This window comes from Herpailurus yagouaroundi, unplaced genomic scaffold (genome assembly GCF_014898765.1).
Source record: "Herpailurus yagouaroundi ecotype Mexico unplaced genomic scaffold, PumYag 162, whole genome shotgun sequence".
NCBI lineage: Eukaryota > Metazoa > Chordata > Mammalia > Carnivora > Felidae > Herpailurus > Herpailurus yagouaroundi.
The window spans coordinates 616,072-639,883 of NW_024412403.1; the positions used below are offsets into that span (position 1 = coordinate 616,072).

At 55.3% G+C, this 23,812-nt stretch overlaps 2 protein-coding genes across 5 annotated transcripts; both read left to right on the forward strand.

Annotated features, from left to right (window-relative positions):
* Positions 1 to 1,551: 1,551 nt before the first annotated feature.
* FTCD (formimidoyltransferase cyclodeaminase) lies at positions 1,552 to 22,363 on the forward strand. 4 transcript variants are annotated; one of them, XM_040483704.1, is made up of 15 exons: positions 1,560 to 1,813; positions 2,285 to 2,394; positions 2,568 to 2,751; positions 3,575 to 3,703; positions 5,833 to 5,921; positions 6,041 to 6,220; positions 7,454 to 7,591; positions 7,847 to 7,978; positions 13,736 to 13,797; positions 14,251 to 14,380; positions 14,474 to 14,635; positions 18,160 to 18,203; positions 18,409 to 18,547; positions 19,756 to 19,851; positions 20,828 to 21,023. In XM_040483704.1, the coding sequence occupies exons 3-15, from the start codon at positions 2,736 to 2,738 to the stop codon at positions 20,912 to 20,914; spliced, it is 1,404 nt and encodes a 467-aa protein (XP_040339638.1). In that variant the 5' UTR covers positions 1,560 to 1,813; positions 2,285 to 2,394; positions 2,568 to 2,735; the 3' UTR covers positions 20,915 to 21,023. The 4 variants fall into 4 exon arrangements, with proteins under 4 accessions (XP_040339640.1, XP_040339639.1, XP_040339638.1 ...); XM_040483706.1 differs by lacking the exon at positions 2,285 to 2,394 and having other exon boundaries at positions 1,552 to 1,813; positions 20,848 to 22,363; XM_040483703.1 differs by lacking the exon at positions 2,285 to 2,394 and having other exon boundaries at positions 1,562 to 1,813.
* On the forward strand, positions 3,711 to 4,444 carry LOC121035837 (small nuclear ribonucleoprotein G-like). The gene has a single exon (XM_040483707.1). It carries the CDS (start codon positions 4,049 to 4,051, stop codon positions 4,277 to 4,279), a length of 231 nt encoding a protein of 76 aa, XP_040339641.1. The 5' UTR covers positions 3,711 to 4,048; the 3' UTR covers positions 4,280 to 4,444.
* Positions 22,364 to 23,812: the final 1,449 nt, after the last annotated feature.

The window sequence follows — 23,812 nt, forward strand, 5'->3', positions numbered from 1 at the left end:
CCCCTTGCATGTCTGTGTCCTGATTTCCTCTTCAGGACAGCGGTCAGAGGGGATTAGGGTCATCCTATGACAGACATAATTTTAGCTTTATTACCTCTTTCAAGACCCTGTCTCCAAATACAGCTAATTCTGAGGTGCTGGGGAGTCGGGGCTTCTACCTATGATTTTGGAGGTGGGCACGATTCAGTCCACAACTGACGCCATCCTCCCCTTCCAGCCACGGGACGCCCACCCCCAGCTGAGGGACTCTCTGACTTTGGGGGTCTCTGCAGGGCACACACAGGTCTGGCACCTGGGCTGTTGGAGGAGGGACTGGTGGTGGGCACTTCTGGGATGCAGGCTCTCTCTGGGTGAGCCTTGGCGTTAGCAGCCGGGTTTGGAGGAATGTTTCTATTGGGTCTTTGCTGTCTGCCGGGTGCTGCTGGGGCTCCCCTGTGACCGTGCTGGACCCGGGAGTGGAGCAGCCATCGTCTGCGTCCACCCAGGGGAGTCGTGGCTGGAGATGGTCTGGCCCGCCCCCAGCCTCCGGGGTCTCTGGGCTCGCCTGGCTGCTCCAGGGCTGACGCTGGAGAGGTGGGGTCCCGCAGCCCACACAGCTGGGGATCCACGAGATCCGGGCATCTCCTCACCTGGGCCCTGTGGCTACCCTGCACTGCCACGGCTGTGTGGGTGCCTGTGCCCGGGAAGAAGGCAGATGGGGTATGGTCTGCCTTTGGGGGGGTCCCTGCAGGGGGATTGAGAGTGCCCTGAGAGGCGGGGCAGAGGTGAACCTCAGGTTTGAGGTATCTGTACACTGCTGGAGTGGCCACGAGAGGTGGCTTTGCAGACTGGAAGTGCCCACCCTATTCAAGATGGCACCGACTCCAGCTGGGCCCTCTGGGTGCAGGGCCCTGGGCTGCTGGCCTGAGCACATCACTTCTTTGTGGGGAGCCTCTGGCCTCGGGGGACAGCAGCCAGCGACTGGGAGAGCCGGAACTTCGTCGTGAGCACTTGCTCCCCAAGGGCATCCGCACATGTGCACACACTCGATCTCTCCCTGCCCTTCTCCTGCCTGGCCAGGCTGAGCTGCCCTCCACCAAGAGCCTCGTCCACTGGTGGCGTCTCACACACGATCCCTCTCATCTGCTTGCTGCCTGAGGCTGACGAGTTGACGTGAAGAAATCGGGGCTCAGTAGGTCACCTGGAGGGCCACATGGAGGGTTGCGTGAAGGGTCACCTGGAGGGCCACATGGAGGGTCACGCAAAAGGTCGCTTAGAGGATGAAATGGAGGGTCACCTGAAGGGTCACATGGAGGGTCGCGTGGAGGGTCACGTGCAGGGCCATGTGGAGGGTCACGTGGACGGTCTCTTAGAGGATCAAATGGAGGGTCCCCTGGAGGGCCACGTGGAGGGTCGCGTGGAGGCTCACACGGAGGACCACACAGACAGTCCTCAGGAGCGCCGGGACGAGCTGGGATTGGAGCCTGGACTGGCCTGAGTCCACTGCCTGGAGAGGGTTTACTCCCCACCCCTGCTGAGGTCCTGCTCTTGGCTGGGTATGGGGATCCCTCCCCTTCCATTGTCTGGCTCACAGGGGTCCTGCTCCCTTCCCAGCTGCTCTGCGTTTGCGCAGGGACCACAGCCTGTGGTTAATAAGCAGCCCGGCCCCCATGGGAGGGCCCCGCCAGGTGGATAAAGGCCCCGCCAGGCACTGCAGAGCACCGTCCCTCCTTCCCTCGGTCTGCCCCGTGAGAGGAGTACCGGGATCGAGGCCCAGACCATGTCCCAGCTGGTGGAATGTGTTCCCAACTTCTCCGAGGGGAACAAGCAGGAGGTGAGGTGCCGGGGGGGGGCCGGGCTAAGCAAGTGGCCCGGGGCAAGGAGAAAGAGGTGTGCTTGGTTCCCGAAACAGAACCACTTCTTGTCAGCCCCGCAGGGATGGGTCCCATGAGCACTGGGACAGAGATGTGGCTGATGGGTGAGGAGGAGACTGTGGGATGGGCAGTCAGGCAGGGGTCCTGGACCTGGGTCTGCGTCACAGGGAAGTTGGAAGGTCTCCAAACCTTATCAGGTGGACTCTGACATTATCCCCATGTCAGCCACGAGGAAACTGAGGCACAGAGAGTTGGTGCAGGCCACTGAGGGCCACGGAACAATTTAGGCCCTGAGCCCCTGCTCCCAACCACTGGGCTGCTGCTGCCTCAGAAGGTTCTGGGCCGTTCATGGCCCTCCCCTAGTGCAAATGCTCCCACTAGGGGCTGCATGGGGAAGCTAGGGCCCTGACCTCTGTGACCTTGGCCTATAGGTCACCTTCTGGGAGCCCCAGCAAGCCCTCCATCCGGATTCTGACTCCTGCCTCGGTTTCTCTTGGAGGGTGCCGCCTGTTGCCTCCTTCTTGGCAACCATAGCTCGGTGGTAGGCCTCTCTGGGCTTGTACTCTGAGGAATTCCCAAATGCTCGGCACCAGCTCCTTAGGCCCATGTTTGGGTGGTGGTTGGGGTGGCAGGAAAGGCATGCCTACCTCTGAAGCTCCTGTTCTCTCTTCCAAGTGGGGAAACTGAGGCACAGTGTCGGACTTTCATCCCCAGGTGATTGACGCCATCTCCCGAGCCGTGGCGCAGACCCCGGGCTGTGTGCTGCTAGATGTGGACGCGGGCCCCTCCACCAACCGCACCGTCTACACCTTTGTAGGGCAACCCAAAGACGTGGTGGAGGGGGCCCTCAATGCTGCGCGGGCTGCCTTCCGGCTCATCGACATGAGCCAGCACAAAGGTGAGGGGCCAGAGCACCAGGCTGTCTGTCCTCACCCACAGGGTTTGGCTCAGGGCATAGGGGCCGAATGGCCTGTGAGCTTACCCTTGGGGGACCCCCGGGACACAGAATGTGTTATGCCGGGCAAAGGTCCGTGGCACCTCCACCCATGTTTTGGGGGTTCCCTGTGCATGAGTGGCGGTGAGACTGTGGCATTCTGTTCAGGCCTAGGGGCCTTGGGGGGCAGGGAGGCAAAGACTCGGAAACCGGCCTGTCAACAGCCTGCAAAAGCAAACACATTTACTGTGGCAGGCAGGGTCAAAGGTTGGTGGACACAGGGAGCTGGTCAAAAGGGCAGGGTCTCTGGCCACTCACAGTGGGGGGAGGTGAGGCCCCACTTGAAGGGAATCCACAAGTGATCCCAACTGGTAAAGTTAGAAAGCTTATCTCAAAGCCAGGAGCTCCCTGAGGGGGGGGTGGGGGAACGTGGCGGGTGAGGGGGCTCATCATCTTGGGGGGCTGCTGACCACAGCTTGTCTGACCCACAGTGGGGGTTCTGGTTTTGAAAAGGACGCTCTGCTAGCTGCCCAGGGCCAGGGGGTGGCGGGGAGGGCTGGGCGGCAAGACCAGCCAGGCAGGACTCTGAATGCTCAGCCTGGCAGCCCCGGGCAGTGACCTTTGTGGCTTTCAGGAGAGGGAGGGGTTTACACAAAGACGCTGCTTCCCCGTGGGGCAGCGTGACCAGCTGGGTGTGTGGATGGAGGGCAGGTTGGGGGCAGAAGGTGCGGGGTCCAGGAGCCACCCACCCCTGGCCTCCCCTTCCTCAGCCCCCATCTCTCTGCAGGGGAGCACCCTCGGATGGGAGCCCTGGACGTGTGCCCCTTCATCCCAGTGAGGGGCGTCACCATGGATGAGTGTGTGCTCTGTGCCCAGGCCTTTGGCCAGCGACTGGCGGAGGAACTGGGTGTGCCGGGTGAGTGCTCATGTCTGGGGTTCCCCCTGCTGGTCCCTCACTGCACTTCAGTACCCTCATGGTTCTCTGCTCTTAGCTCCTTAAAAATGCAGTTTAACACAAAAAAGTCTGCAAACTGACCTACAGGGAAATGTCCTGCTTCTTCCATAACGAGATAAACACAAATAGAAACCATGACCAAGTGCACCCGGGGTCAGGGAGCCAGTGGCCCTCACGTGCTGCCCGGCAGCAGACACTGCTTAGCTGTTTGTGAAGTCCAGTCCGGGCTTGCTAATAGAATCGTCTCACTTTGGGGAACTCACCCAAGTCTTTGAGTGGCATGTCTGAGCTCACCAAGTAGATGCCATGAGCAAAGCTCCCCCCACCGGGCTGGAAAAATTTATGGACAAGAAATTATTATTGAAATTAAATGGTGGCAGACACTCCCAAGGAAACTGTGGGGGGGTTGATCCCTTCATGAATCTTGTGATAGATGAATGTGTGGTGATGGCAACTAGTGGGCGACAGAACGACATTAGAATGGCGGTAATTCCAGAAAGTCATGTCATCGTGTTAGGAGCCTTGGAACGAGCATAAACGGTGGGTGTGCTCAAGGGAAGAAACTAGCGGCTTCCACACACCCCCTCTCTATGGCACCTGTTTTCCTACAATGTAAAAATCAGATCGCGCATTTTCATATTGAACTTTTTTGTTAAATAAACTTTTGTAGTTGAAAATGCTTTCTCAGACATTCTGAACCTAGAAAATTGAACGTTAGGCTCTTATTCTAATTTTTTCTAATATGAACTATTTCTCGTCAAGAACGACTTGTTCCAAACCTTTTATGCATTGTTATAGAAGAATCTGATTAAATGTGAAGCATGGCTGGGGCACCTGGGTGGCTCAGTGGGTTGAGCATCCAACATCAGCTCAGGTCATGATCTCACAGTTCGTGGGTTCCAGCCCTGTATCGGGCTCTGGACAGCGCAGAGCCTGGAGCCTGGTTCGGATTCTGTGTCTCCCTCTCTGTCTGTGCTCCTCACCTCCTTGTGCTCTCTCTCTGTCTCTCTCTCAAAAATAAATAAACACTAAAATTAAAAAATTGTGAAGCATGGCTAGGATGGCTTTTTTCCATCTTTTTTTAAGTTTATTTATGTATTTATTTTGAGAGAGAGAGAGAGAGAGAGAGAGAGAGAGAGAGAGAGAGAGACAGCAAGCAGGGGAGGGGCAGAGAGAGAGGAAGAGAGAATCCCAAGCAGGCTCCACGCTGTCAGTGCACAGCCTGATGCAGGGCTGAAACTCACAAACAGTGAGAGCATGACCTGAGCTGAAGTCAGACGCTCAACTGACTGAGCCACCCAAGAATCCCGACTTTTTTCCTCCTTTTAATGTAAAGATGAAGAACATGCAAACCTGGGTGGATTTCTTCTGAAACATTAATTGTAATTTTCAAAACTCTTGTCGCTTTGATGTACTCTGACTCTTCCAGGTACACCTACATTCCAAGTATAGTGCAGTTGAAGTAAAACACAGGAGGTAACGGATACGGTTATTCTGAATACAAGAATAGAAATAGAACTCTAGAGGAAAAACAAAACAAAACAAGAAATTAACCTAGAACAAGTGTAGATGAGTCGGAAACAGAGTGCAGGCCCAGCACAGGTCTGCAGACCGTGTCCAATGGGCAGATGGACGCGGGAGCGCAGGGCCCCAAATCCAACCCCGTGCAGATATGGGCCAGTGCGCTCCATGCTGTCACAGTTGTGGTATGGATCTTGGGAGTTTGTGGTGACTTTTGTTTTCCTTTCTTTATGATTCTTACTTTGTGGTCATATTTATGGTACAATGAAAATACATTTTAGAAAGAAACGTGAACATCCATCCCGCACATCTACTTCTCTTATAATCTCTGTGATGGTTTTTTTGGGGGGGACATCTGTGCAGTGGGGAGCAGCAGGGGAGGGGTCTTGGCCCAAACTGAGTGTCCATCAGTGAGCACTCACACCCATGAGGCACAAAGAGAGGGGAACCGAGGGAGGTTGGTCTTCCGGGCTGAGGCTGGCAGGAGCGGCCCACCTCATTACTCCTCTGGAAGTGGGGGTTCTGGGCTGCCCCTGGCTGGGAGCCTGACCAGCCAGTCTCCCTCACAGTGTACCTCTATGGGGAGGCGGCGCAGACAGCCGGTCGTCGGACCCTGCCAGCCATCCGGGCCGGGGAGTATGAGGCCCTCCCTGAGAAGGTGCGTGTCTCCTCTCCAGGGTGGGCAGGGATGATTCCCCTCCTCCTTCCCCTTCCTCGACCCTGGCGGGGCGCCTCTCCCGTGGGGGACACCGCAGCCTAGGCAGAGTCTTCCCACAGCTCAAGCAGGCCGAGTGGGTGCCTGACTTCGGTCCCAGCTCCTTCGTCCCCAGCTGGGGAGCCACTGTCACAGGGGCACGGAAGTTCCTCATTGCGTTCAACATCAACCTGCTCAGCACCAAGGAGCAGGCCCACCGCATCGCCCTCAACCTCCGGGAGCAAGGGCGCGGGAAGGACAAGGTGAGCAGCCTGCTGTCCCCACAGAGGCCCAGCACCATCTCCGGGGAATCCTGAGGGGCTCCTGGGAGAGAGCCAGGGTAGGGTGGTGCTGTGGCATGGACCTGCTGAGAGCCCAGCCTTGGTGTCCCCAACAAGTGGGACGGGGCAGGCGGGGGTTCCAGTGTTTGAAGTTGGGGAACACTTGCCTTAAAAGACATTTCCATGGAATCAGTCAGGGGTATAGCTATTGTTAAAACATTGCAGCATTTCTAGTAGGAGAAGAGACGCTTCTGAGCCCCAGGTGCCCCCACAGGCCTCTAGGTGTCCCAGGTACTCCCAGGTACCCCCACATGCCTTCAAGATCCATAGGTACTCCCAGGTCCTGCAGGTGCCCCAGCTACCCCCAGGTGCGCCAGGTAATTCCAGGTGTCCCCGCATACCTCCAGGTGTCCCAGGTGTCCTGACCCACAATGTCTGCCACAGCAACTGTCTCCTAGTTTGAGCTTTGATCTAGCAGAAAGTGTGAGTTGGACACACAGACACAGCGACCCTTGGTGAAGGAGGTGGAGGATGACATCCTGCTTGCTTGTCAGCCCCCAACCTCCAGAGACCTGGGTCCCGCCAGACAGCTGAGGCCCCAGGAGCCCAGCTTCCCAGCCTGCAGATGCAGTACGGAAGCACAACACACACAGCAAACCCCAAATCCTTCTTTCTGCTCCTGCTGAATTCAGAGGTCAAAGGTCCTTCTTAGGTGGACTGAGCCACCCCAAGAAGTGAGGAGCAGAGAGCCAGTCTCTGGGGTGAGGGTGGGATGGCAGGAAGGGACTAAACACAGGAGTTAGGGGTTGGGTGGGGGTGACCCCAGGCAGGTCCCCAGCACGTGGTAGGGACCTCAAACACAGTTCTCACCACACGGTCCACACAACACAGTTCTCACCACACGGTCCACACCACACAGTTCTCACCATACGGTCCACACCACACAGTCCACACCATACGGTCCTCCCCACACAGTCCTCACCACAGAGTTCTCACCACACATTTTTCACCACACAGTTCTCAGCACACAGTCTTCCCCACACAGTCCTCGCCACAGTCCTCACACACATTCCACACTACACAGTTTGTAAGCCATGGTATCAGTGGAGGGAGGGAGCCCTCCAACCAGCAGGGAGTGCAGGTACAAGGGGCTTTCAGCACAGGTTCCAGAGGAGGACAGGCAGGGCCTGTGCTGGGAAAGTCTTTTCTTTGTAGCCAGGACGCCTGAAAAAGGTTCAGGGCATTGGCTGGTACTTGGATGAGAAGAACCTGGCCCAAGTATCCACAAACCTTCTGGACTTTGAGGTCACAGCACTGCATACGGTCTATGAGGAGACCTGCAGAGAGGCCCAGGTGAGCAGGACGCGTGTCCCCTGCTGGCCGTGGGGGCCCCTCTAGGTGAGTGGGTCAGGTGTCCTCCGCTGGCTGGGGTGAAGTCTCTCCAGGTGAGCAGAGCGGGCATCCCCTGCTGGCCACGAGAGCCCCTCCAGGTGAGCGGGGTGGGCGTCCCCTGGTGGCTGGGGTGACGTCCCTCCAGCTGAGCGGGGCAGGTCCCGGGACGTCTCGAGTCTGGCTCCTCTGAGCGTTGACCCTGCTGGACCTCTGCAGGAGCTGAGCCTTCCGGTGGTGGGCTCACAGCTGGTGGGCTTGGTGCCTCTGAAGGCCCTTCTGGATGCCGCTGCCTTCTACTGCAAGAAGGAGAATCTCTTCATCCTGGAGGAGGAGCACCGCATCAGGCTGGTGGGCTGTGCTCCCGAGCGAGGGGCTGGTGGGGGGATGGGAGCGAGCTTGATGCTCTCAGAGCAGGCCTGGGTGCTGGAAGCACCTGCACCCGGGCCTGGAGCCCTGTCTGCGAGGCAGGGCCCCGCTCCTCCTCTTCTGCTGTTTTAGTGTCTGGGCTTAGATGAGATCATGCTGTTATCATTTTGGGGAAAAGAAACTGCAGAAGTTTTCTTTGTGACCGAGAAGACGTTCAGTCTTGTAAAAATTCCTCAGAGAGGATGCACATCACTTCCCCCCCGCCCCTTCTGGTGTCTGTCCTGGGGGCGCCTTGCTCTGGCGAAGGTGGGAGCCCTCACTTCCGCGTCAGCCCTGTGCCCACAGCACTCCGGGATGCACCCACGAACATCGCCAGGTTATTTAGAAGCTGGTGCCATTGTCCCAAGTGATACCTTTACTTGAATTTCTCCACAATGAGCACATGAGTGCTCTGACACACTCTGAAAGTCTTTGTCTTTTCGTAGTTGAGTTTATCCCTTTGCATTTCCTGATTCAGCAAATATGTCTGGACTCTTGTCCCATTTTCAGGCATGTGGGAGTGTTGGATGTGGTTGCTTCCAGTTTTATGGAAGAGTCTATTTTTTAGGTATTCTGGTGATTACCTTTACAACTTAATATACTTCTGTTTTTGATTTATCGGTTTAAAAATGTTATCCAAATTTTCAAATATATAATTTGATTTGTCAGTTTCTATCACTACACTGACAGCCTGCTATGGAGGTGAGAAAACTTACTTAGCTTCTAGTCACATCTTTTCTTTCTTCTCTGTTTCCTGAATTTTTTGAGTTATAGTAGTTTTTAGTGGGAGGTGGGAGTTCTTCTGGTGGTTAAAATTTTTCAATTTTTCTTTTCTTTTTTTTTAAGTTTATTTACTTATTTTGAGAGAGAGGGAGAGAGAATCTCAAGCAGGCTCCACGCTGTCAGCACAGGGTCCGACTCGATACTTGAACTCACGAACTGTGAGATCATGACCTGAGCCGAAATGAAGAATCAGACGCTTAACTGAAGGAGCCACCCAGGCGCCCCTCAACTTTTTCTTTTGTAGTAAGGTACTCGTAACATACAATTGGCATCTTAACCATCTTTAAGTATACAGTTGGTGATATGAAGTACATCATAATGTTATGCAGCCATCATAACCCAGGATGGGTTTTTTTGTGTCTGCAAAAAACACCATTAGAGTTCTGATAAGGACTGCACTGATTCTGTGCATTGCTTTGGGGAGTGCGGGCATCTTAACAATAGGAAGTGTTCCCATCCATGAACAGGGGCTTTCCATTTATTTATGCTTTCTTTAATATCTTCTGGCAATGTTTTGTAGTTTTTTTTGTACAAGTGCTTTACCTCCTTGGTTAAGTTAATTAATTCCTACTTATTTTATTCTTTTTGATGCTATTGTAAATGGAATTGTTTTTGCAAGTTCTTTTTAAGATCGCTCATTGTTAGTGTATAGAAATGCAACTGACTTTTCTTTGTTGACTTTGTACCCTGCTTCCTTGTTGAATTCATTTATTAGTTCTAGGTTGTTAAATTATTAAGTTTAAATAATATGCTTAATCCTTTCTCTCTTTATCAATGTTAGACAGTGTTTGTTGATGTTTGTTTGGTGAAGAAAGACAAGAATATTAGTGCACTTGTGCAACTGGTCATCTGTGCTCTAAATTGTTATGTTGCTATTTTTACATTGTCAAATCTATAACGTGTACCTTCTGTAACTGGTCCACATGTATTAAATAGCCACAGGTATTTAACCTTCACTCTATTCATAGATGAGGTCATCTCTCTTCTTACTTATCTGTTTGTTGTTTGTTGCCTGGATCTCACAATCAAGGAGATTTCCCCCCGTCCCTGACCCCTCGCAAGCAGATTTTGTAAACCAAGACTCATGGTGCTTTTCCTTGTGGGATCTGGCATGCTTGACAATGTCTTTCTGTGAATTTTTTCTTGCAAGACAGTTGGAAAGCCAAAATCCCAAGTCACTTGTTTTCCCTGAGAATATTGCAAACCTATCTTTACAATCTTCTGGAATTACATGTCCCGTGGGGAGGTCTCAGACTGCCTGGTTATCTCCCCGATCTCCAGGGACATGTTTTTGTCCGTGATGCCTGCAGAACGCCTTCTCTGTCCTCAAAGTTCAATAAGCCATACACATCTTGGTCAATTATTCTACATCATTTTCTTCTCTGGATTAATGTTCCTTGTGATTTACAGATTCCATTCTTGCTTAGTTTTAGGAATATTTTCCTCTGTTATACTTTTGATCCTGTTATTTTGTTCTTTTACTTTCAGGATGCCAGTCACATTGCAGTGGCATATTTCTGTCTTTTCTTGACTTTATTTCTACTTCTTCCCCTTTGTGTTCACTGTGGTTTTCTCGAACCTAGCCTCTAAGGTACTGATACAGTTTATGGCCAGGTCTGTTACAAATTTTGTGTATTTTTATGTCGATATAATTCCCTGCTCACAGGAAAGATGTGGGAACGACACAAGGACCTCCCTTACATACTCCAGCTTCACCAGTATTTCGCATCTGTCCTCTTTGCTTTATTATTCTCTCTCTGTATTCACACATAGTCGTGTTGTGTTTTTTTTGGACCACCCGAGAGTAGGTTAAAGACTGTACTATTTTACCTAGAATGTTTTCAGGTTTCATTTCTTAAGAACAAGGACGTTCTCTGACAGAACCTCAGTACAATGAGGAAAATCAGGAATTGAACGTTAATACAATTATAGTATCTAGTCTGCAGACCATCATCGCACGACACCGATGTCCCCGTCATTCCTATTACAGTGCTTTCTGCTCCCACCCATGGAGCAATCCGGATGACAGTCATTTATTGCCTTTAATCCAGAACCGTTCCTTGTGCTCTTGCCCTTCATTGACCTTGACATACTTTGAAAGTACAGGATGCTGTTTCGTACCACGTCTCATGACTGCCGTGGCTGTATGCTGGCGGCGGGAGCAGTGCAGATGTGATGTGCTGTCCTCAGAGTGCCGGGTCAGGCGCCCATCATCTGGGCCTGGGGTCCTGGGGTCAAGGTGCCGTTATCCGCTGCAATGTTTCCGTTTTTCCTTTTGTGGTGAGCGCGCTGTGGGACGTACTTTAAGGATATGTAAGTACCCTGTTCCTCTTAAAATTCCAGCCATAGGTTTTAGCAGCCAGTAATGGTTTTCTAGTTTTACCCTTTTTCTGTAAGAAAATGCTTTCACCTCTCCCACATTTATTTATTCCTTATCAATGTGTTCGATGCTCTCCTGTATCTTTTAACACATTATTTTTTATTCTTTATCTGAAAGCTCTAATATCTGCAGTCTTTGAAGGTCTGATTTGCACATTGCCGTATCAGCGGACTTTCTCACAGTGACTTGCTTTGTGTGTTTTGTGATTTTTGATTACGAGTGCATGTTCTTTGCAACTTTATCTGTGGTAATTCTTGGACACCTGGGTTAAAGTCCGGATTTGCCTACATAAGTTCTCGGGGACATGATCACACAGGGCCCCCCAGATTCAGTCTTTTGCTTGGAGCTTTGGGACCCCACATGTAGAGAGTTCTTTGTGAACCGTCGCCCACATCCCCACCAGGGAGGCCTGTGGTTAGAATTCCCATGAAGACATCTTCCTGCATCCCCAGAGGGAAGGCAGAGTGTGAAAAGTATCCCGATGACATCCTCAGTGGACTTCTCCCCAACCCTGCTCATCCCTGGAGATGTCCCCTTTCAGGGGCCTCCAGGCTGACCCCCACTCCTCAGGACTTGACGCCTGCCTTGCTCATGAGCGGCTTCCAGAGGCTCTCAGATGTCCCTGGGGCACCCAGCTTCAGGGCCGGCAGGCCTGCCTGGTTCCCTTTCTGGTCATCTCTGGCCTTGAATGAGCTCCTTTACTTTCTGCCCACTTAGCCAGGCATGTGAATTCCTTTTTAAAGTTCTGTTTGTCTTTCTGAGGTCTTGTGTGCCAGGAGAGCTTTGCCTTATTGCTTGTTGAGGACTGTCTGGCGGGCTCCCAAGAGGCACTCCTTCTTTTTTTAGTGTTTATTTATTTTAAGGGGGGGGTGGCTATTGCTAATGGGGGATGGGCAGAGAGAGAGGGAGACGGAGGCTCCAAAGCAGCCTCCACTCTGACAGCACAGAGCCCAATGCGGGGCTTGAACTCACAAGCTGAGAGATCATGACGTGAGCCGAAGTTGGACGCTCAGCCAACTGACCCCTCCAGATGCCCCTCGAGTCCCTCTTACCCATTTCCATGTCCTTGGGGAGACCGCCTCCCCGCCCCTTGCTAGCTGGTTTCTCTCAAGCATTTCTCACTTTCTAGTTTTGTGGAAAGTTTTGCCAAAGGACACAGGAGTGCTGATGCATAGGGGCACTTGTACCCCAATGTTTATAGCAGCACTCTCAACAATAGCCAAATTATGGAAAGAACCTAAATGTCCATCAACTGAAAAATGCATAAAGAAGTTGTGGTTTATATACACAATGGAATACTACGTGGCAATGAGAAAGAAAGAAATATGGCCTTTTGTAGCAACGTGGATGGAACTGGAGAGTGTGATGCTAAGTGAAATAAGTCATACAGAGAAAGACACATACCATATGTTTTCACTCTTTTTTTTTTTAATTTTTTTTTTCAACGTTTATTTATTTTTGGGACAGAGAGAGACAGAGCATGAACGGGGGAGGGGCAGAGAGAGAGGGAGACACAGAATCGGAAACAGGCTCCAGGCTCTGAGCCATCAGCCCAGAGCCCGACGCGGGGCTCGAACTCACGGACCGTGAGATCGTGACCTGGCTGAAGTCGGACGCTTAACCGACTGCTCCACCCAGGCGCCCCTGTTTTCACTCTTATGTGGATCCTGAGAAACTTAACAGAAGTCCATGGGGGAGGGGAAGGAAAAAAAAAAGGTTAGAGAGGGAGGGAGCCAAAACATAAGAGACCCTTAAAAACTGAGAACAAACTGAGGGTTAATGGGGGGTGGGAGGGAGGGGAGGGTGGGTGATGGGTATTGAGGAGGGCATCTGTTGAGATGAGCACTGGGTGTTGTATGGAAACCAATTTGACAATAAATTTCATATTAAAAAAAAGATTAAAAAAAAGAAAGTTTTGTAGAAAGTGTCAGCCTCATTGGCTCAAGAACGCACCGGGATGTGCCACTGGCATATACACCATAAAGTCTTTTGAATATTTTTTGGTGAAAAGAATTCTGATCTTAAATGGAGATTATTCCAATTTTATTTTGAATTCAGGTAAAATCTATTTTTCCTCACAAAACAAGTCTTATGTGTAGGTGAGTCAGGAAGCTCCTGGGCTTTAAAAGTTGTGAGGACACCGTGTGTGACACCCAAAGAATTAAAATCTTTCCCAAAGGGACAGTTTTGTTGGCCCCTTTCAGTGACAGGCTCACGTGTGGCATTTTCTGTGGGACGCATGTGGCTTAGAATGAGGGGCTTCCTCTCTCTGAGCCTCAGTTTCCCTGTGGGATAAGAAGTGTGGGCGGGTGTGTCAGGAGGTCTGTGGGCCCTGCTCTGGGCTGGGGGCTCTCCCAGGAGCCCGTGGTAAGCAAGCTCCTGGCAAGCGGGCATGCAGCCAGCTCTGCCTGGCCCCCGCCACAGAGGCAGATGGGAGCAAGGATGCCATCGCGGACTCAGGTGGGACCCCATTATTCAGTAGCCTGCCTCATGTGTGGGGGGCTGAGGTGGGTCCTCATCACCAGCCCTTTTTCCAGGTGGTGAACCGGCTGGGCCTGGACTCTCTATCCCCTTTCAACCCCAAGGAGAGGATCATCGAGTGAGCACAGCCCTCACCCCCGCAGACACCTGCCTCAGTCCTTCCAGAGCCTTCCAGTTGGCCACTCATCCATCGGCAAATGCCAGGGTGCCCGTGCCAGCCATGAGGCCGGAGGCTGGTTGAGGGGACACAGTGAGGTCCCAACAGGGTCCCACTGTGTCCTCACGAGGGCTTCTGCGTGGGCATGGCCACTCTGCAAACTGGGACTGTGTCCCCTCCCCTGTGTTGGTGAGGGGGTGTGTGGGAGGGGCCTGGGGTCAGGGATCAGGGTCTGAGCCAGCCCTGCCCTCACAGCCTGGCAGTAGTGACCCTGGATCCTGTCTTCCATTCCCCTGTCCCCGAGAGCCCCATCCCCCATCCCTGGCCCTGTGTGACGGAGGACACATCCCCTGTCCCTGCCCTTAGCTCTTCCCTCCCCTCTCTGAGCTTTGCTGAACTGACCCTTCCCCACAGGTACCTGGTCCCCAACAGTGGGCCTGAGCAGAGCCTGGTGAGCAAGTCTCTGTGTGCCTTCGTCCGTGAGGTGGGCGCCCGCTCGGCGGCCCCGGGGGGTGGCTCGGTGGCAGCGGCCAGTGCAGCCATGGTGAGTGCGAGGCAAGGGGCGAGGGACGAGGACAGGGCCCGGGGCGCCTGGCCTGGGGTCCCAAGTCTCACGCGTGGCTCATGCCTTGCCTAGGGTGCCGCGCTGGCCTCCATGGCCGGCCTGATGACCTATGGGCGGCGCCAGTTTGAACACCTGGATGCCACCATGCGGCGCCTGATCCCGCCCTTCCACACGGCCTCTGCTGAGCTGACCGCGCTGGTGGACGCGGACGCCCGGGCCTTCCAGGCCTACCTGGTGAGTGCTCAGAGAGGAGGTCAGCTCATGATGGGGGGCGCGCTGGGGAGAGAAAGCTCCTGCGGGGTCACAGAGAACTTGCAGGAAGGGGAAGGGCTGTTGCAGGCTCGGGTGTCTGGGCACCAGGGGAGGTTGGAGCCCCCGCCTTGAGCGTGAAAGGCTGCTTCAGGGGCTCTGAGGGTTTGGCGCAGGCGTGACCCCACGCTCACATCCACGGCGGCAGCGGGGTGGGGTGGGAAGTTCAGTCCAGGCTCAGCACCTGCCCCCCAGCTGCCCCTGAGTCTTACAGTCGGGTTGGCACCCAGACCCGCAGACGCTGCAGGAAGGCGTCAAACAGGGCGGGTGGGCAGTGAAAATCCTAGAAGAGCTGGTGACCGATGGTCCGAGAGAGACTGGAGAAGACGTTTCAGCCACAAGGTAGAGACAGGACCACAGGGAGAGCTGGCGGGTCAGATCAGAACCCGCTCGCTCACGGGCAAGAGGCAGCTGGTGTGCCAGGTGGTGGGTGACAGAGAAGGCGCTCAGAACCCAGGGCAGAGGACGGAGGAGTCCAGGACCAAAGCCTGGCCGTGCGTCTGTGTCTGAGAGCAGTTCCTGGTGGAAGGTCCCGGGAGAGGCATGAGCTCGCAGCTGCCAGCCGCCCCAGAGCCACCTCGCGGGCAGAGCTGGGGTGAAGGGCAGTCTGGGGAGCAGGCGGGCCCGCACTCTGATGACCGCTGGTGACCTCCAGGGCACGCCGTGCACCCCCAGAGTGAAGGCTGTATGCAGACAGGGAAGAATCAGAGTCTCATCTAAATAAGTCACCATCTGGAACTCAAGTTCATGTCCTCTGGGAGGGAGGTGTAGAGACAGATCTCCTTTTCCCATTTGTGTTTTTATGTTTAAATTTCATTTGTTTGCTTTTGAAAGTAGGTAAAAGAATTCACAAGGGCAGGAGAGTAGCAGATGAGAAGACCCGATGCCCTGCCTCCCCCTGCCCACACGCCCTTAACAGGTGCAAGTTCTAGGGCATGTGTCCTGGGATGGTTATCTATATTCTCGTAGATGCAGCTTTTTTTTTCTCTCCTTTCTCACACAAATGGCATCATACGTGTTCTTAGATCGCCTCTTGCATTTCTAACTTGGTGTTCTGTCAGATCTTTCTATACTGGCGCATGGAGACCACACCCCTCGCTGCCAGCACAGATCTTCCCCAACTTACCAGGGGGTCACATCCAAAAGCCCATCATAGATTGGAAACAGCGTAAGGCGAAAATGCATTTGTTGCATGTAACTTATGCACATCACACTTAGCTGGTCTGCCTCTCACGTGCTCAGAACACTTCCGTTAGCCTGCGGACGGGCACAGCCGCCTGGCCCACAGCCTGTTTTACAAGGAGGGTGGACGTCTCGAGTAGTTGACCGAATACCGTACTGAAGTGACAGGCAGACCGTGTGGGCCCAGAACGGTCATCGGTGTGCGGGGACCGCGTGGCCGCCCAGCCCCGGGGTGACACGGCGTGTGGAAACTCCAGGGGACTTGTAAGTTGGGGACTGTCTGTATCCTGCAGACGTCTGGGTCACAGCGCGGTTGGCCAGCCCCACTGGGGGATTTAGGCCCTTTAGTCGGCACCCGGGCGGTTGCTGTGGACACCTCTGGCGTCCGTCACTGGGGGCGGTGGGCAGCCTGTGGGAATGATTCGCAGAAGGACTTGCTGCCCAAGGTGGGTGCACTTCTTTGAAGGACGCTGCCAAGTGGCCCTTGCGGGGCTGCACGGATGGGGCTCTGCCTGAGGGGTCTGAGGGCTCCTCCCCGGGACCCCTGCCGTCGGACTTGTAGTCACCCTGTGGTTTGTCTCCTGGAGCGGCCCTGGCGTGTGCTGCTCAATGTGTGTGGCCAGGAGCGTTTCTTGTATTTCTCACGGCGGTGTTGTGTCCCTTCTGGAGAGGAAAGGCACTTTCCCGCTGGCTAGGACCCTCTTGCACACTTGGGACTCGCTCCGTGGTTTGCCGCTGGCCGTTTGCTTCCGGCGGTGCTCGTGCTGCTTCCTGCCCGGGAGCTTTGTAGGCTGCATGGGTTTTCGTTCCTGAGCTTGGAGTCTGCCGTTTGTTCTTTCCTGTCATGGTTCACAGGGCCTCCTGGCCGTGCTTGCTGGGCTTCTTCCTGGTTCTTCCCAGACTCCTGTGCTCTGAGAGGCGGTTAGGGAGAAGCATCAGTTTAAATATAGATACAAACATTTAGGGCTAACCACCAGCGATTAGAAATAAGGTGAATGAATAGAAAACAACGGGAGGGAGGTAGAAAAATGAAAATCTAATCAGAAGGCAGGGAAGAAAAGAAAGATAATCAGCAAGGGTGTGTGATTTAGAGAGCGCACCGTCGGAAGTCACACACGCGAGAGCGAGAGCAGTGTGCCACGCTCCCTGGAAGCAGGTGGAGTTCTGGGGAAAAAAAGGGACATTCTTGTCTTGTGCCAAATGAGCAAGTAATTTTCAGGTGGGGTTAAACAAAGTTCACAGTAAGCCTAACTCCAAGTGGGTGGCGTCCTCGCCTGGACACAGATGTGACCGCGTGAAGGACAGGCTTCACTGACATCAGCCCCGATTGGCCCAGTGGAGACTCAGAGCACCCAGCCTGGCGGCCTCACGGTGACAGCCGGGGTCAGTGCCCCACGTGTGTGAGGACTGCTGTGGAGACTGGGGGGAGGCAGCCCCGGGAGACTCAGGAGACGCTGGGGCGGTGACTCGGTGGGTTCTGTGCGGGGCCAGGGCTCACTTGCCATCAGGCCTGCTGACACAAGCGTCGACTTTTGGGTGGAGATTTATCCAAATCTTCAACAGGCACATTCCCCACCTGGCAAGGCCCTCGGGCCCTGGGCCCTTGCAGTGGGCAGGGTGGGATTTCGGTGTGTGAGGGAGAGGCCTGGGCAGACGGGGGTGCACAGATGGGGAGCTGACGTAGTCACCGGCGTAGGGTGAGTGTGGCCAGTCCCGGAGGAGGGCCCGAGCCAGTACTGGTGGGGGGGACACCCATGAGGTCTAGACCCGAGTGGTACAGTTGCCTGTGTTTTTTTTTTAATTTATTTTTAATTTTTTAATGTTTATTTTTGAGAGACAGAGACAGAGCGCCAGCAAGGGAGGGGCAGAGAGAGGGAGACACAGAATCCGAAGCAGGCTCCAGGCTCTGACCTGTCAGCACAGAGCCCGATGCGGGACTTGAACCCAAGAACCACGAGATCATGATCTGAGCTGAAGTTGGACACTTAACCTACTGAACCCCCCAGGTGCTCCCAGTTGCCTGTGTTAACGCACAAGCAGTGACTGGAGTCCATGCTGTGTGAGGGGACACCTGGTCCCTGAGGGCGTCCCCAATCCCTGAGTGCCTGGAACCTGGCAGAAGTGCTCCCAGTGCATCCATGCCCGCAGAAATGCCAGCCCTGGGGGTGCTGGTGTGGACACTGCCCCTTGACCTGCCCAGACTCTCCGTGTGGCCCCAGGCTACGGCCACTGCTCACCCCACTCGCTTGTGTGTTCTGTTCTGGCAGGAGGCAACGAAGCTGCCCAAGGACACACCTGAGGACAGGGACAGGTGAGTCGTGGGGCAGTGCCGCCCCGGGGCCATGAACACCCAGGTGCCTTGATCTCGGAGACATTTAATCCACCCGCTGGGGCTGTGTTGTGATTGGGGAATGACTTCCCTGTTGGCCCCACCCCGGTTCTGTGTGCTGGCGGGGCGCTGTGGGTGGGGGTCCGGGCGGCCCCTGGGCTCTCACCATGGACCCCCTTGGTTTTAGGCGTGCGGCTGCCCTGCAGGAGGGGCTGAGGCAGGCGGTGGCCGTGCCCCTGGCGCTAGCAGAGAAGGTGGCCTCGCTGTGGCCCGCGCTGCAGGAGCTGGCACAGTGTGGAAACCTGGCCTGCCGGTCCGACCTGCAGGTGCTTGGGACTCAGCCTCCCATTGTAGGGGAGCAGTGGGGAGGGTCGTTGGGTACTTACTGAGCCAGGCCCCGGGCAGGAGCACTTCCCATGGGGTCCTGGCTGGTCTTAGCCCGCAGAGCACATTGGTTCGTCCTGTTTTAAAAGTGGGAAGTAAGGATTTTATTTAAGCCTGCATGGCAGAGGGGCTGAAAGTCTAATGTATCTCCAGAGTCCACCCCTGACTATAGCCCACAGACCGTCCCGGGGACCCCATCTCCTACCCTGCCTCATCCTCTCCCCTTCCCTCCTTCTCACGGCTGCTATTCTGGAAAATGCCTAAGCCCCCTTGCAGATGTGCACAGGTCACCCTGTGCCCTGCCGGTGCGTGGAAGGCTCAGGGTGTGGGAGCATCAGAATGGGCTCTGTGATTTCCACAGTCTGTCCTGAGCTCCAGTGTGTGGGGTCTCTACAAGAGAGACACCTGTTTTCGGTGGTCCTGGGGCCTTGGAGAAGCCTCTCTTCCTCCCCTTGGGGGCAGCCATATGCCATCTGGGCCAAGTGGCTCGGCGGTTCTGGGTTCTGGATTCATCCCCAGGCCGTGCTCTGACCTGCTCTCTCCTGGTGGCTGGCAGGTGGGAAGCAGGGATGGGACTCAGGAGCGCCGGCCATAGTCAGAGCCTGAAGCTGGCAGGCCAGCAGGCCACACCTTGCTCAGACCCGAGGGGGCCTCTTTTTCTTTCTTTTTAGAAAAAATTTTTAAATCTTTATTTATTTTCAGAGAGAGACAGAGTGTGAGCAGGGGAGGAGCTGAGGGGAGGGAGACGCAGAATCAGAAGCGGGCTCCAGGCCCCGAGCTGTCAGCACAGAGCCCGATGCGGGGCTCGAACTCACGAACCGTGAGATCGTGACCTGAGCCGAAGTCGGATGCTTAACCGACTGAGCCACCCAGGCGCCAAGGGGACCTCATTTTCTCCGCTCCGGCTGTGGTTGTCATCTGTTTCTGGAGGGGCCAGGCCAGAGCCCCCCCTGCTGTGCGTGGAGCCCCATAGCCTCCTCAGACAGGCCAACCCTGTGTCTCATGGGGACCCCCGGGGCGCTCAGTTTGCCATCTTTACTGATGGGGTGTGAGAGCCCCCAATCGTGGCCCCGTGTAGCAGAGTGGGTAGAGCGGGCCTGCCATCTGCAGGGTCACGGACCGCCGGCCCCATGCCTGGCGCCTGTTGCAGGTGGCGGCCAAAGCCCTGGAGACAGGCGTGTTTGGGGCATATTTCAACGTGCTCATCAACCTGAAGGATGTCACCGACAGCGCGTTTAAGGAGCAGGTGAGCGGGAAGGCGTGGGGGCTGGGCCCGTGGCGGGACCTGGAGGTCGCCCTCAGGGCTGTGGTTCCAAGATGCGGGCCTGGGGGAAGTGTCCACCTGTGGAGATGTTCCTCTGGCCTCCTGTGGTGGCCGTTGTCCTCTCTGAGGTTTCTGTGGTGGCAGGTGGCCAGGCCTCATCAGCTGGGGGAGGGGGGGAGGCTGGGGGGCTGCTCGGTGGGAGCCCCCATGCCCTCTATGGGGCCATCCTGAGCCGCCTTCCACACTCACCTGCCTGGTGGGGCCGCCAAGGGTGGGGTCCCCACGGTCGGCACCATAGCACTGGCGCACGCCATCTCAAAGAACGGTCACCAACCTACGATGCGATCTTAGCTTCGGCCTCTGTGAAAATTTCGTTGTGATCGCTGTTGAGGTCAATTGGAGGAATATACTGTTCACCATTTTAAAGTGTGCAACTCAGCGCATTCTGCACATGTGTGACCACCACCTCTATCAAGTTCCAGAGCATTCTCATCACTCCAAAGGGAGGCCCCCCCCCATTGTAAGACCCCTTTTCCTCAGCCCATAGCCCCTGACACCACTCGTCTGTCTCTGTGATTTTGCAATAATCTTTAAAAAGTGACCTTCCAGCTCGGGACGAAGGCCTTGTCAGGGGCTGAGCTTGGCCTCTGAGGGACGTCGCTGTCCACCACGTGCCCACGTGGCTGTGGACTGAAGGATGGGCGTGGGGACACAGCCTTACCCTCTGCAGTGGTGGCTAAAGTGGGAAAAACAGGAGGGTGGGGGGCCTGGGCCCGGCAGTCCTTACATCTCAAGAGAGACATGAGAGGAATTGGGGTTCCCCAGGTGGGGGGCTCGGGACCACCCCAGAGAGGACGGGCCAGGGAGAATGGCCAGAGGGCGCAGAGAGGTAGCAGGGACTGTGGGCCGGCGGGGACGGGCTGCGGGTGCAGGGTGACACCTGGCCTTTGTCTGGCAGACCCGCCAGCACATCTCCAGCCTCCTGCAGGAAGCCAAGACCCAGGCAGCGCTGGTGCTGGACCGCTTGGAGGCCCGGCAGGAGTGAGGACGCCGGAGACCTCGTGGGCTCTGCACCCCTCAGTGCCCCTCCCCCTTCCCAGAAGGGTCCAGCCTCGCCCGACAGCACAGGACAGCCTCCAGTCACCACCCCTGTGGGGCCCGGGGTGGGCTGGGTGGGGCCAGGGCTCTGTTTGGGGTGGCAGAACCACCTCCCGCCATCTCTTGTGGCTTCTAGTAAAGTCACGGCATACCAATAGTGTAGTGTGTTTGGGGCTGGAGTGTGTTTGGGGCTGGAAGTGTGTTTGGGGGAAGAAGGGAAAGGTCGAGCTATGTGGGCGGGGATGGGGGGCTCATGACGAGTGCGCATGGGGGCAGGTGGTCAGAGGAAGTGTGGGCACAGCATGAGGTGACACACTGGTTCCAGGATTCCATGGATGGGTGTGAGATGCCACTGGGGCCTGAGCCACAGGTCGCTGGGAGCACCCGGGGCTCACTGAAGGGTGCCTGGGCTAGGTGGCCCTGGGGTCATGCACGGGACAGAAGTGCCCCAGATAGTAGGGCCCCTCCATCACATCTCAGGGAGGGGGTGTGGCCGGCGCCCGGTGCTGTGGGGGTGGCCAGGTCCAGATGCTGGGGCGGGTGAGGAGAAAAAGGAACAGCATGCCGGGAATTCGTGGGTCAGGTGATGAGTTCCCCTGACCTGGCTGGGAGGGGACAAACCATCAGACCCGGGGGTCCCAGGAGGGCAGTTCCCCCATCTCCCAGCCCACAGCCCCTCTACCTTTTGTTGCGTCCCCCTGCAGGATCTAGGGAGAGGTGTCGTGGAGGTTCCCCAGGGCTTCTGTAGGAGCGCAGGCTGGGCCCACGAGACCCTCCCGCCTGGCAGGCAGCCCCAGATTCAGGTGTTGCCGGGCCAGGGATGACAGCGGTGACTGAGGGGGGTGCGAGGGGCTCTGGGTGGGAGCTCCAAGTAGAGGAAGACAGCAGGTGTGCAGCGGCCCTGGTGAGGGGTGCTGGTGAGGCTCGGCGCAGGTGGCTGCGTTCCCCAGCGGGATGCCACCCTGGGGGCTCCGAGCCTTGACTGGGCGAGGGTGGGCTCTGCCACAGGAGGCCACGCCATCCCCAGCTGCAGGCTGAGCTTTTCCTAGTTTCATCTTTCAAAAGACGCAACGTGTTACGCGCTCAAAAACCGAAGCGACGCAGAGGTTGCGTGAAGCCTCGTTACCCCGTCCCCGCCAGCCCCCCACGCCCTCTTCAGGGTTCACTGCTTCTGTGTTTCGTGCCCACGTAGCATCTAGTGAAGCGTGAACATAGATTCTCAATTCTTGCTTCACTGTGTAAGGAGAGCAGATTACATGCTGGATTTTGATTCTACTTCCCGAGAGCCCCGAAGGCCTTTCGTATTGGTATTTAGAGAATGTGTTTTATTCACTCATCCTTTCCCTGTAGTTTCTTAACCATTTCACTGTGAAATATAAGACACATTCAGAAACCACGACCAGTAGCTCAAGGATTTGTGCCCATGTCCTGGGTGACCCTCTCGTGTCACAGAATCCCCCTGACCCCCACAACCCTGCACTAAGATGACTGGACCCGTTTCCTCTTGGCCCGTCAGGCAGGTGCAAGCTTGACAGTTCGGATGTCCCTGTTGGAACATTTGAGAGGGGATGTCAGTGACAGGTCGCTGGTGAGGAGATCTTAGCGAGGGGACGTTGGGGAGGGACATAAATGAGGGGATGTTATTGAAGAGATGTTAACGAGGGGACGTTGTTAAGGGGACATTGATGTGGGCCTTACTGTGGGGACATCATTCATGAGGGATGCTGGTGTGTGGACACTGGTAAGGAGACGGGTTAGCATATGGTTAGTATATGTTTGGGATGTTAGGGATGTTTGTTAGGGCATGCTGCTGAGGGAACCTTGGCGAGGAGACGTTAATGTGGGGATATTAGAGGGCATGTGTTGCTCTGAGAGTCAGGAGGAGTGTTGCTGGTGTGGGCCCCTCATCGAGATTGTGAGGGTCTAGATCATTCTAGTCCAGGTCTGTCCTTCCTCCAGAGCAGAATTCATAGGACATTCACTCAGGATGAGAGACCCCTTCAAACACATTGTTGCAGAGGTCACAGAGTACACGTGTTGTTTCTGGGTAAGGGGACCCATGGCCTTGGGCACATTAAAATTTTTTTTTAAATATTTATTTTTGAGAGAGAGAAAACAGAGTGTGAGCAGGGAAGGGCAGAGAGAAAGACCCAGAATCCAAAGCAGGCTCCAGGCTCTGAACTGTCAGCACAGAGCCCAATACAGGGCTCAAACCCACAAATGGTGAGATCATGACCGGAGCCGAAGTCGGATGCTTAACTGACTGAGCCACCCAGGCGCCCCAACTTATGCACATTTTTCCAACGTTTATTTATTTTTGGGACAGAGAGAGACAGAGCATGAACGGGGGAGGGGCAGAGAGAGAGGGAGACACAGAATCGGAAGCAGGCTCCAGGCTCTGAGCCATCAGCCCAGAGCCTGACGCGGGGCTCGAACTCACGGACCGCGAGATCGTGACCTGGCTGAAGTCGGACGCTTAACTGACTGCGCCACCCAGGCGCCCCTATGCACATTTTTGAGGCCTGGGGAGTCCACTGAGCTCCCACAGGGAGCTAGGGCCCCCACTTTTGGGCGTGGCATGCTGGTGATGCCTCGTGGCTGGCACCTCTCACCGTCCTGGGTGGGTTCTGTAACCACTGTGCCGTGTGCTTTGGTTTCAGACTTCTGGCCTCCAGGTTGGGGGACAATCAATTTCTGTTGTTTAAGCCACCCAGTTAGTGGTGGCTTGTTGAGGCAGCCCGAGCAAACAACAAACAGGAAGGTTAGAGGGTGTACCTGCGGGAGCCGGTGGCTTGGTGTGGTCCTCCAGGCAGCACTCCCCGGATGGTGAGTTTAAAAGACCAGG

What these genes read in the sequence shown, in the direction of transcription:
- FTCD (XM_040483706.1), top strand. Translation starts at nt 1,760, where the DNA reads ATGTCCCAGCTGGTGGAATGTGTTCCCAACTTCTCCGAGGGGAACAAG. An exon ending in AGGAGCACCGCATCAGGCTG is followed by an intron (nt 7,979 to 13,735) that starts GTGGGCTGTGCT and finishes CCCTTTTTCCAG; the next exon opens with GTGGTGAACCGGCTGGGCCT. An exon ending in CCTGCCGGTCCGACCTGCAG is followed by an intron (nt 18,548 to 19,755) that starts GTGCTTGGGACT and finishes CGCCTGTTGCAG; the next exon opens with GTGGCGGCCAAAGCCCTGGA.
- LOC121035837 (XM_040483707.1), top strand. Translation starts at nt 4,049, where the DNA reads ATGAGCAAAGCTCCCCCCACCGGGCTGGAAAAATTTATGGACAAGAAA.